Source organism: Balaenoptera ricei, chromosome 21 (genome assembly GCF_028023285.1).
Source record: "Balaenoptera ricei isolate mBalRic1 chromosome 21, mBalRic1.hap2, whole genome shotgun sequence".
Taxonomy (NCBI): domain Eukaryota; kingdom Metazoa; phylum Chordata; class Mammalia; order Artiodactyla; family Balaenopteridae; genus Balaenoptera; species Balaenoptera ricei.
This window is the reverse complement of record NC_082659.1, coordinates 20,490,109-20,503,983: the sequence shown is the minus strand read 5'-3', so window position 1 is coordinate 20,503,983 and position 13,875 is coordinate 20,490,109. Positions and strand designations below refer to the sequence as shown.

The 13,875-nt window shown below is 34.4% G+C and overlaps 1 protein-coding gene across 3 annotated transcripts in view; it reads right to left on the bottom strand.

Moving 5' to 3' along the window:
- The window catches only part of SGCZ (sarcoglycan zeta), a 308,800-nt gene extending 295,287 nt beyond the window's left edge, over window positions 1-13,513 (bottom strand). For all 3 annotated transcript variants that reach the window (XM_059909345.1, XM_059909347.1, XM_059909346.1), the window contains exon 1: window positions 13,319-13,513. In XM_059909345.1, coding sequence (XP_059765328.1) covers window positions 13,319-13,513 — 195 coding nt within the window. The remainder of the gene's footprint in view (window positions 1-13,318) is intronic.
- Between the last annotated feature and the right edge of the window lie 362 nt (window positions 13,514-13,875).

The following is a 13,875-nucleotide window of genomic DNA, read 5'->3' as shown; positions in this document are numbered from 1 at the left end:
CTTTATATTGTTTTTACATACAGAAGATATACTTATTTGGACATAAATTTTTCTCTACTCTTCTGATTATTTTTTTAGGGTACATACCTGATGTCAAGTTACTCTAAAGGCCTAGAATTCTAAAAAAAAGGTGCAAGTTTCAAATTATTCTTTATAAAGGAAAGGAAAAATCCTTTTGTGCTGTCAAGCAATAACTTAATATTGTCATTACTTTTAATAAAACTTCAGGGTAACTATCTTTAAGTTGTAGGATATCTGGTGATTATAAGTAAGTATGTTGTGTATTTGCATCTAAATATAGATACACACATACACATGCACATATATACATATATACACATATATATTGAATATAGATATATTAAAGTGTGTAATATTTCTGCAATTAAACTAGTACTAAAGGGAAAATAAAAAATATATGGTAGTTTGATAAATTTGAAAATGGTACTTAAAACATTGACAACACCAAATGCTTGTGAAGATGTGGAGCAACAAAAACCCCCATTCACTGCTGGTGGAAATGCAAAATGGTACAACCACTTTGGATAACCATTTGGCAGTCTCTCACAAAACTAAACATACTCATACCATATGATCCAAAAATCATGCTCTTTGGTATAACCCAAAGGCATCGAAAAGTTATGTTCACACAAAAACCTGCACATGGATGTTTACAGGAGCTTTATTCATGATTGACAAAACCTGGAAGCAATCAACATGCCCTTCAGTAGGTGAATGTATAAATAAATTGTGGTACATCCAGACAATTATTTAACACTAAAAAGAAATGAGTTATCAAGCCATGAAATACATGGAGGAAACTTAAATGCGTTTAACCAAGTGAAAAAAGCCAAACTGAAAAGGCTACATGCTGTATAATTTCAACTACACGACATTCTAGAAAAGGCAACACTATGGAGGGTTGCCAGGTTTGGGGATTTCCGGTATGAGTGGAGAGGGGGGGATGAATAGGTGGAGCACAGAGGAATTTTATATCAGTGAAACTGCTCTGTATGATACTATTATATAATGTTTGACACATGTCATTATTTAATTGTCCAAACCCACAGAAGGTATAACATCAAGAGTGAATCCTGATGTAAACTATGCACTTTGGGTAATCAATGATGTGTCCATTGATTTTAACACATGTGCCTCTCTGGTGGGGATGTTGATGGTGTACATGTGTGGGGTCAGAGGGCATGGGGGAACTCTGTACTTACTGTAAACCTAAAAGTGCTCTAAAAAAAAATCAAGCTTATTTGAAATTCTAAAAATAAAAGAGATATTTAGCTCTTGTTTTAATTGTATTTCTTAGGATACAAGTGAAGTGGAGTCTATTCATCCTATGAATCTTGACTGCACATGTGACTTTCTTTGGCTAATAGAAGGCTCAGACTTGAGTGATGACGGACAACAAGTTTGGGTCTTAGACATCTAGAGGTCTTGCATATATCTACGCTCTTCTTGGAACTTCTAACCTGTTTAAAAATGGCTAGTTTATTGGAGGAAGAAAGACATGTGATCCAAGTGAAATGACTGTCAAGTATGGGGATGAGGCATCCTAAACCAGCCAAGCTGCAAGCTGGCTAGGACAGCTGACTGCAGACCCACGAGGAAGCGCTGCCAACATCAGATGATGGAATCACCCAGTTAATCTACAGAGTCCCGATTTAAATTAATGTTGATTATTTTAAGCTACTGGGATTTGTGTCTGTTACACAGCATTCTTGTGGCAATAGATCACCAATACACTGAACTTGTTTAAAATGCCTGCTAGTATATGAAAAGTTGAGTATGCCTATAGTTAAAACAGTGCTCACATTTCTTATTTGTACAAGTGGCAGAAAAAGTTATAGCAAGTATCATGACTCTGTAGTTCTGTTATAATTAATATGCTATGAATATGATAATGAATCAAAAAATAGAGAAACAGAACATAAACTAATATTAGCAGACAGTAAAGTAAGAACCTCACCCCATTTCAAAATTAACTAGAAAATATTCAATCTCATGCCCCTATAAAAATATATGAGGACTTATATGTGAACTTATTAAATTATTGTCGAATAGTAGAATATTGCTTATGTAGAAAAATTGTATTTTGGCTACACTGGCACGTGAATAACATCAACAGTAGAATGATTCCTAAGCAGGTGAAGCAAATTTGGCCTGCAGTGTTAGATAAACAAATATTCAAATATTCATTCAGTCACTTTTTAATTGCATGAATTTGGGCAAAGTTTTTTATTTTAAAAGAGATAATAATATGCATCTCATAGGAATGTCCTATTATGTAACACAAACTATGTAAAGTACCTAACAAACTGTTGCATGAATACTTGTTCCCTTTCCTTCTTTACTAACACCAATTTCTATGTTTCTTTAAATACCTAGGTATTCAGGTATTTTAAATAAATTTATAAGAGTTTTCCTAGTGCAAATCTGGTTATTTTGTTTGTTTTTTTGCAGCTCACTAACCAGAGCTCTTAGAGAAACATAAAGTGACAATATTGCTTTTAAGTCATCAATCAAGACTGAAGCATATCAGAGAAAAATTAACTAGGTTAACCGAAAAACAGAGTCCAATTCATAAAATTGCAACTCACTGGAAGTGAGATTAAAAGGCATATTATAGTGGAGATGCACACAGGTTTTACACATTGTTTAAGCAATTTGTATTGCTTCTTAATAATCATATTTTTTGGACATTAATGAACACTGAAAATAAATACTTCTTTTGTAATGAGTGCACACACATGCATATTTGGGTCATGCTGATATTTAGGTTTTACACTTCCCTCCTCCGACTAAAACTAAAACTAGCATCAGGAGATAAACTTGGTCAGTTTGTACGAAGACTTTTAACAAATGCCCAGTGCTTTTTCAGTTTAGTTTAAGTTAACCCCTTGATCAAGAAGAAATAAAGAGGATATGAGAGATAACAGAGGCTTAGCCTATTTCAAAATTTCTTAAGCTCAGAAATATACAAAATTTTCAATAGCAGAAATATGTGAATCACAAGAGAACAGATATATAATTCTCTAATGACATTATTCAATGGAATTTACAAGTTGAAATACAGCTGAACACTGTTGAAGCTGTATTATGGACCATCATGCATGCTTTGGGAAGGAAGCTGTGAGCTACCCCAAAGATGATAGCCATCAGCCGATATAAACAGCTTCTGAAACAGTGTAATTATTTGCAAAGGCGCTGTAATGGTGAATTTCCGGAAATATTTAAAACTAAATATTAAACTATTTAGCAAACTAAATCTGCTTATAATAAATAGTATTAACATCTTGTATCAGTACTATTAATTTATTATGTAGTACTAACATATATTTGATCTGGGAATGAGTTTACAAACTAACAAGAAGGTCTATGGTGAAATTATTATTTAAATTAATAAATTCATATGAATCCCTGCCTAAAAGATGACTTTTATTAAAAAATATATTTTCTTAGAAACAAGTACGACATTTCAATTATGTTTTTGAAAAACAAGTGGTTGCTTCATTTTTTTTACAAAATAGCAAAATGTTAACTCTTCTTAAGATAATTAGCATTGTTTCATTTTAAAACTTAAAATTCCCTCTAAGCTTCCTACTAAATTAGTCAAATTATATAGGTCATACTATATGCTATTAAATGTGAGAATAAGCACAATGCACTTATTACATTAAGCTCAATGTGATCTAACATATTTTATAGTCTGGTTGCAAGTCACCCACATGGGCGAGTGATTTTATCTTTCTGGATTTCCATCTTCTCTGTGTAAAACAGGCACTGAACAAAAGTCTTTTCCATCTCTATATATTATAAAAACATAGGAACTAACAAGTCTGTACTTTCTATAACTTTTTATTCAATGGCTAATTTTCTTAATTCTTTGTTTTCTCCTGCAAAATATCTGGTATTCTAATGTACTTCATTTAGCACATGCTATGTAGAGTTCATGGTTTATCTTATGCCCCTGTTTTTGTACTTTAATTCAGTCAAAGGAATGACTGCTTGGTACTTGTTTGAACTTGGATAAAAGTGACTAAATTTTTCTTTCTAAAGGCAAGGGAAGGAAATGTACTGCCAGGCTAAGACTAAGCATGAATGATTTCACGTGAGAGGGACAATTTGTCAGAAAATTATGAGGAGGTACAAACAGAGGGTTGTAATGGAAGCAGTCTTGCGACATTAACTGTACTATTCACTCTCATAAATTCTGTAGTAAATCCACACACACCACACTGAGGGGCGATGCAGGCCGGACGGCTCTCCAGCAGGTGGGCTCCCACTGCTGGCACTCCTCCTGTGGAGTGGTCGTCACGCCACAGAAGATAGCACCCCACCCCCTTTGGCTTGGGGTGGGAGCCATGATTCATGTACTGAGGAATTAACTGGAAAAATGGAAATGGCAGCCCAGAAAGGTGGACAAAAGCTATGGTCCTAAATCACCTTCAGAATGGTTTTTCATCATGAGCAATTAGTTACTCCTCAGCAAAATATAGTTTAATGAGGGCAAAGACTAGATTGGAGTCACACAGGGATAAAACAGCCTTTATGAAAATCATTGTCCCTTTTATAAAGGTGCCATTAATAAGCACCATTACTCTATCCAGAAATTAAGCTTAATGCTCATTCTGGCAAACTCAAAAGCATAGTCATGTTTGGAACTTACAGAAGAGTTTTCACTGTTCTAATTACTCACTGACTATGAGAGATTAGGTACGTTTCCCCATTAAATTAAAATAGTTCAGAGGATTGAGGTATCTTTCGTCCAATGAATTTTAAATATACTTAAAAAGCAGTGATGTCATAGTTATGTATCTAATGGTATTGTGTGAATGCACTAAAGTAGACAGGAAAGTAAATTATTTAATGAAGAACATTGAACTAATTTAATTTTAACCGAATCTTGATAACATTAATGCAATGAAAGGTGGCAGAAAGAGCATGAACTTTAAAATTGTAGAGCCCAAGCTTCTAACTTTGCTCATCAGTGTGACCTGGGGAAGTTTATCTAATTTCCCTAAGCCTCTGTGTCTTCAGTGTCTTCAACTGCCAAAGGGGATATAATATTTACTTTGCAGTGTTGTGAAATTCAGTAAGGTCTGGTCTATAAAGCATATAATCTGGCTGAATACAAACTACATGCTAAATAAATATGGGCTACCGGGCATCTCAAACTTTCACTCCCAGATCTAAAGGTTATAACCTAAGGGCTATAATTCAGATCACAATATCTCTATCAGGTAAGCATTTAAAGCTCTGAACGTTAAAGAAACTCAGAACATTTAGGATCAAAAACAGAAATCCCACTCTGTCATCCAATTTTTAAGTAGTATATGTGTCAAAATGGTTCAAAAAAGAGATTAGCTCTCTCTGGAAAATAAGCTCTATCATTCAGACAGGCCAGTAGGGTCCTTTTCAGGTAATGCAGATTTTCAAACTAAACGTCTTACGGTCATCCAAATTATGATGATGTTTTGACAGCTGAACTGTTCCTCTTAAAAGTTTTGGGTAAATTTTTATATCTGAGTGTCAAATTAGAATTTCAAAAGAAATCTTTATTATCCATCCATCATCCCAAGGAAATAAGACATTTTCTCTTATACAATGTATCCTATAAAATAAATAACTAATTATGAACAGCTAATCATGCCTGGAAATAATGTTTGTCATTACATATAGCTAGCACTAATTAGTACTTACTCTGAGGCTCTATGTTAAGCACTTTTATAAGAGTTCACTCACTTATTACTTCTAATATCTCTATGGGTCAACACCACTGACCATTTTGCAGATGAAGAAACTGGAGTTAGAGAGGTTAAGTGACTCACACAAGACCATCCTTCTAAGCAGCTGTTCTGGAGCCAGAATGGGAATCAGGTTGTCTGTCTCCAAAGCTCATGCTCTGAACCTTTATGCATATCCTTAGTATGAAACAAGATTATAAACACCCTCATCTCTTTACTACTTATTCATTAATACACATGTTTTTGGACCTTTTTACATTTCTAGAACTGTTTTATGCTCAACATCAATAGAAAAAAATCGTTAACTCACACGATGTATGGAATAACTGAGAAGTCAGAACAGCAGAAATATGAGTAATAATAATAATAATGGCAAAATCTTAGCTGTTAGGATATGCCAGGCACTTCTGAAGAACTTTCATTATTTTAATTGTTTTGACGTTTACAACGATCTAATAAAAATAATAATATTGCACCCATTGTACAGAGTAGGAAACTGAACCACAGTTTAATTTGTTGAAGGTAATATAGCTAATCAGTGGCAAAACCAGGATTTGGATGCAAAGGTCTGGTCTGAAGTTCATTCTTTTAACCATTGCTGATGGATGATGAGAGGTGTTTTTGGCAGTACCAGCAATCTAAGGGAATCTGCTACTGACACCAATTTTCTATGGGAAAATATCTTACCAATACGTAGTAGAGACTCAAGCTTTTTCCTTGGTTATATAATAGTTATGGTTATAAAAATGAATTCATGTTCTGTTCTTAAATTGTTGCATACACAAAACAGATGGTGATATGTCTATGGGTTTTTGACGGAATGAATAAAGAGCATACGCTCCAGAAGTTTTGAAAGTCTGATTCTGAGTCCATGTTTTATAACAATTCTGTGAGAAATGCAAATAAAAACCCACACCCCTGCTTTTGCCCTGTGGGCCACTTGAATAAAATTCTTCCCCTTTTCTGCTTTCTCCTGTTATTGATCCGTTTCATCTTTTTTCAGTAACTGGAGACTAGTTTATAATTAGTGGGGACTTATTTTGTGTGTTGTATCTTTAATTTTTTTTAATCAAAGTAAATTTAGAAAATCGCAAATATCCTTAAGATGAGACCAAGTTGGGTCAACAAATTTCTCTAGACAGTCTCAATATTCCATTGATTTCAATTGCCAAAGGATGAGACTTGGGGAAGTTATGATTGTGGTGGGCAGGCTGAGCCTCCACTGAAGAAGGTTCCCTCCCAAGAGAGGCTGGAAGTCAGGAAACACAGTTAGTTTCTCTCACACTTGAGGTTTTGATTACGTTTTCTAGAGGGATTGTAATAAGTGATGTAATGGTCAACTGAAAATAATGTATTACCTACTATGTGCCTGGCAAAGATACCAAGATAAAAAAGATAATAAGACCTGATTCTGCTCCTTGAGGAATTCCCACATTAATGGGGCTTTGGGAAAACGAGTGGAGAAGAGTACATATTTAGATGAACCATAATTATACATCTAATACAACATAGTAAATCCTATTGCAGACATAAGACATATGACTAAAAATAAAGGAATAAATCTGTCAGAAAGGGACACCCAGATAAACAAACAAACCAATAAACAAAGAGGAACTTTATGAGATAGCTGGCTGTCAGATTTGTGGCTTAAGAGGTAGCAGTTTAGTTTAGCTGGCAGTTCTCTGTTAAGAGTTAAGGAGAACAAAAGAAACCCTTACAGGTTGCTCGTGGTGGCAGCAAACTGATTCAATCACTTTAGGGAAAAAAATTCATGTTAAAAGCCAATAATTCTAGACATACACTCTAGACTCTAGAACCTAGAGAAACTCTTGTACATGTGCAACTACACTTATCAATATACAAAAATATTCTTAGGATCACTGTTTGTGAGAGCAAATTAAACAACAAAAAATACTTTGGAAATAACTCAAAAGGAAAATTGATAAATAAATAAGGTACACTCATAATGAAATTTACAGCAGTAACTAAATAAATTGCAGCTATACACATTAACAGGGATAAATCTTGCAAACAGACTGCTGACCTAAAAGCAATATAATGTTTGAGGTTTACACACACACATACACTCACATGAAACTAAATAAATCAAGAAAAAAACATTCAGGATTGTGGTTCTCTATAGATAGAGTTAGGAGACATTGGTAATGTTTATTTTTACAACTGGGGGATGTGGCACAGTGTTCATTTCATTGTTTATGATTGTTATTATGATCATTTGTGCCTTAAATATATATTATATGTATATTCTTTTGTAGGATAAAATATTTCATATTAAATAAATGTTAATAATGGCAGCTCTCTGTACCACTGATAATGGATAATCAAGGTTGGGCCTGCCTTCTTGGAATGTGTTGGCTTCTAAATCAGGAGCCACTGGGAATTATTAACCTTGGTGTTCAGAACACAAAACTGCTTTTTCAATGTAGAAGTTAATAAATACCACTGCACAGACCACGAACCATTCCCTGTGCTTATGAGACCTTAAACAGTAGCAAAGAGACCTGGGATAACTAGTAGTTTTGCCTCAATTCTTCCTAGGTCAAGCTGGGCCTTTGGAAAGGCACACATCATAGTGAAATGAACAGCTAACTGGTTTTCAACGCAGGTAATGTTAAAGACTGATATTTATCCCACAGATACTTATGAAGGGCTAATTATCTGGAAGGGATTATCCTCTGCTTTGGGAATACAGCAGTGGAAAAAGTGTCAAAAACCCTTGGCCTCATGGAGCTTATATTCCATTTGTGGAGAGGGGAACAGACAATAAACAAGGTCATATAGAAAGAAAGTATTTTGTGATAAACATGCTAAGGAGAGGAGAAAAAAACAATTAAAAATCAATGAAATATGGTTAGTTCATATTTAAGCTTCACATATGTTTATCCATAGCCATAGATTCTGGGTAAGAAATAAAATGCATCTGAGATTAGGACACAGCTTTGATAAATATAAGAACTGGTTGGATAAATGGAGATGGAAAAGTTCATTCCAAAGTAATGGTCCTATTAGAAAGTGAAATGAAGAAAACTGTGGGAGTAGCAAGCTTTTGGATGGACACACAGATGACAGCATATTGCATATATACTTTAGCCATCTTAGGTAGATTGGAAATAGCTATAGATAATACATCACTTGGTTACTGATGAAGATTAAATAAAAAGGAATAAATAGTTACAAGTGTGAGATGGGGATATGTGATGTGTCATTTACCAAAGTATTAGAAGGAGTACAGGATTTAAGAATCAAAAAAAGTATATTATTTCATATTCCCCCTGAATTAACTTTAAAAACATTTAGCTTTGAAAAGTGAGAAAGCAGAAAGCTAAATATAGTATTATGTGCAATCTCAACTTTAGAAAGGTACACTAAAAGAAAAGAAAGTAAGATAAAAGGTATCAGTGACTCTATAGACAACAGCCATAAACAGAAAGATATCATAAAAGGGTTGATCATCTTGTAAACATATACTTGTAAATATGTAATAAAGAGAATATGAAATGAAAAAAGGAAGTCGCAACTAAGGAAACCAAAGGGATTGCATAAGAATCTCTCTTACATATTCTGATCTTTAGACATTAAAATGTAATATGATCAAAGATATATATATACTTGATGTGTATATGTATAAAAGTATATAAGTGTATATATATATGTATACATGTGTGTGTTTGTTTATATATGTATGTATATGTGTGTATACTGGAACATATTGTGGTCTTGATTAATTAATAAATTGATGTCAGATTGAAAGAATGGAATTAGGATCCTAAGACTGGAGTTAACATACAGAAAGATTGCAACAAGATACCAAGATATCAATAACAACAAAACTATCCAGTGATATAATGGGATGGTTTGCTTATCATCCAAAGGAGGATTTAAGCAGATACTGAGCGACCAAATGGAGAGAGCGTTGTAGAGTGAACTCTAGAAATACGTGGATGGTTGAACTAAAAATGTCCCAGTTCCTTTTCAATCCTTAAAAACTAAGATATTCAATCCAGCTTCTCCTGGGATTTCCCTTCATCCAACATTCATCCCACTCATCATATAAGCCTCTAAGAATTTTTTTCTAATTTATTCAATTAATTGATTGTTTCAATTATTATCCACATCTGGGTACTCTTGACTTTTCAGTCACAACATTCATGACCTTCCTCTCAATCTTCACTTCATAAATGGCACTTAAGTTTCCATTCTTTCTTTTGCTGGCTTGTTAACATGTCTAATCAAATTAAGTTGCAGTTGGATGCCACCAACTTTTACTTAGTACTCTCATGACTAAAATGAATACTTTATTATTATATTCATTTTCAATTTTCAAGTATAGAGCTAATTTACTTACCATGGGCACTGGAAGAAAAGAATATTGCCTCAGCAGAATGCCTGGTTTGACAGATCTGCTGGACTAGTCTATTATATTGAATCACAAAGATATTATACCAAACAACCAAACAACAACAACAGAAGCATGTAATTGGGTTATACTGATCTCGAGAGAATGTTGTTTCAAAATCTCTCCCTTCAACTCATGCCTACACTTACCAACTCTTATGGCCAGGAAATTATTGTTTATATCTACCCTCAGTTTTTCACCCTGTGGTATAAAGTCATTTCCTTTTTCCTGATTCTCTGCTGCTGGATATCTCAATAGCAGAGTGATATTATTTCCCACAAAATGAGAAAGAGAATAAGGTCATATCAACCATAGAGATCATGTGTAATACTGGTCATAATGATGGACTCCAAGAAGCATCATAAAACAGGTGGGCAGCTACACTTGCTGTGCTGAAAACACAATATTTTGAGAGCAATAACATGTCAAGTTTGCCCAAATAAGAGATGTTAACAGCCACATATTTCCATGTATTGAATGGCAACAGTTGTAATGAAAGTGAAATACGTTTTGTGCAGATCAATAACACTCCCCAATTTACACACCATTTACTACTTCTCACTATAGTATGGCAAGTGGTTTTTGGTATTCATTCTAGAGATAGATACAATCCTAATGTACTAGTGAAAACTAAAATTGATTTTTTTTACTGCTCTAATGTAAGAGGATTACAAATTATTTCACTTTGCGAGTACATGCAGCTTAACCTGATGTGGAGTATTTAGGACTGCTAAAATCTGCAATTACTTAAGTAATTTGGAATTTTTCTGAACAATTATGAATCACTGCATGGATATAAAGGGTATGTTACCTTATAAAAATTATCTTGATACAAAAATTACAACTTTATCTTTCCATTTATTTCAGGTACATATAAATAGCTTACATAGCTAAAGGAAGGATAGTTTTATATTTTGATTATAAAAAAATAAAATTGTGATTTAAAAAACAAAAAAAAGAAAGATATGCCTCAAATAAAATAAGTAAATAAATGTCAAGATTCCTACAGAAATAAATTCCTTTTCATTATCCCAAGGAACATGTTGACATTTACATTTTGGCCAGCTGAGGTTCAAATTAGAGAGCTCCATAGGTACCAGAGACCCAGAGGCCTGTGTGGATCCGGAGGACAAAGATGACGGTTCAGTTATTTTCCCTGAATGGCTTATCCAGCTTTGGCTTCAGCATGGGGCAAGGTAATGGGAGGCTGATGCATGCAGCCATGAAATTACACATTTAAGTCTATTTTCTTAATTAATTTAAACATGGTTCAGAAACATACATGCATTTAATCTGAAAATTCCCGTGGCCTGGTCACTGGATAGGATCAAGGCTCCCTAAGGTGAGAGAGTTGATCCTATTTTTCATGAGCTTTTAAAAGATGTCTCTTGATAGAGGAAAAAGAATGCTTGAAATTGTAAGACTTGGAGAAAAATCTACTCTTCTTCTCTTTGAGAAAAAAAATTTTTTTAGAAAAATGATGTTGGAGAACTTGCTGTCAGCAACTGCTAGTTTGGCTGATAGTTAAGAGAGCATAAAAAAATCTGCAGGGGTATACATATTGTCCCTACTGTGTGATACACAAATCACAAATGAAGCAGGCACGAGTAAGTGAACACAGGAGCAGAGCTCAGAAGAACAAAAAGATTACAGGTAGAATTAATGACATTTGTGTCAGATACTCTCAAGACTTTTTTTTCTGGGGGGTGGTGGGTACGGGAATGAGCCAGCTCCTGGGACAAAGGAATGGTTCATATGTGTTACCATAGTCTCATAAAGCTATCATTTGCCTAGTAGCCCCCAGCTCCACCTCTAGCCCCCCACAGGCTCACAGGCCTTGGTCAATGACCCTGAACGTATATCCATGTCTAGGAAGCAGTTATTTTCTCTAATCCTGGAACACATTGAGTCCTGCCCATCTTCTCTTTGTCTTTCATTTCTTTTTCTAATAAATACCCTTCAGAATTTGCACTGTATTGGAAAAAATGGAACCCCTGCTCAGCTCATTTTTCTCCGTGAGCATATGCTGCTTTATCATGATTTGCACAGTTACAGTTTTTCCTCTTTGGAAGGTTAGGCCACCTGCCGCCCAGGCTCCTACTGCACACAACCGCAGTGCCCTACACTGTGGACAGATGCTGGGCTCATTTTCTAGTTAGAATTCGGTATTAGTGAAGTCAGAAAGAAACGACTCTTGCTAAATCAATACATAGCAGAGTTGTTTTTTTTTTTTTTAAAGGCAGCCCCACATCAGAAGATCAGTGAAGTTAAATAGCCAGCTTTACACTCACCCCTGAGGATGCAGAGTTCTAAAGAATAATAGCAATTTGGTCAGCAAAGAAAGATACCTGCTTGGATGTGAAGCTATCTGAGGTTTCTAAGCAAAGGCAGAATGGTTTAAAGACAGAGTAGAGAAATTTAAGAATTTAGCCAGTAAATATAAAATGGCTAAACTAGACTTTGCTGAAGCAGCTAATTTTTCCCAGATAAGACATCCTCATAGGTTTATTGTACATGGTCAAAAAACTGAAGCAAAATTCATCTATGGATTATACAATGATTTTGCTAATTATTGATTTTTGTAAAATAGAGATTTAATTCCTGGTTTATCTTTTATTTACCATGACCATGCTCTCTGATAGAATGAGATCACCATGTGATGACAATTATAGACATTGTTCCATGCAGCCCAGGAAAATTCCAGGGTTTAGATTTGATCATGCAGTATATTACATAGAAAGCAAATGTAGAGAGGTAAATACTCTGTATAAAGTATTTCAAAGGAACTTGTGATTTCCTATATTAATTTTAACATGAAATATCATTTCTAAAAGCAGACACATTTTTTAGATTCTCAGGTTTAGCAAACAATGCTTCATGCTTATTGATTAAAAGTTTTCTAACTTCCTAATAAATCAATGTGCTGTGCTGTCTCATGATCTAAGTTCCCCACACTCAAACGGCAGGTAGTAAAATATATGTATCATGATTACCTATTGAATGCAGTCATAAAATAATATATGACAGTCTTCGAAATTTCAAGACAAACATGTAAAGATTAAGATGAATAACTGTCAATTAAAAAAATAAAGCTATATCTTCTTTGAACCAAAGGCAATAGATATAAAATCATGGTGGTACTTACCACGGTGAAGTTCATCACTTTCAATATCCAAATTGTCATGGCTAAGTTAACTATCATGGTAACCAACAGCAGAAGGACAAAGAAGTATAAGCACCTCTTTCGCCATCCATAAATTCCCACTGGGTAAAGTTGTGCATTCTCAGCCCTTGGCAGGTTATTTTGTTGTGTTGCTAGTATGTACTGTTCTCGTGTCATCTGGAAAAAAAAAAAAAAGAAAGAAAGAAAAGAAGTATTCAAAAATAAAACCAAAGATTTTTTTAAAATCAAAAGGCACAAGATATCTAAGAATAATGGTCAGTGAGTGCTCACACAATTATTGATGGGTAATTAAAATTAATTTATTTAATTAAAATTAATTGAAATGTTATAAAACCCCTCAAATCCTTATCACTAGTTTTGCTTTTCAAAGCTATTTAACTACCTGTTACATCTCTAAGGTGTGTATCATTTTCAGCGGGGTTTGTCCAACCCTAACATTGACCTTTGCTCTCAGGAGTCTGTGAAGATTCTCAGCAATACTTCCATTTGTCTAAAACCCAGTAACTGTATGCACAGCC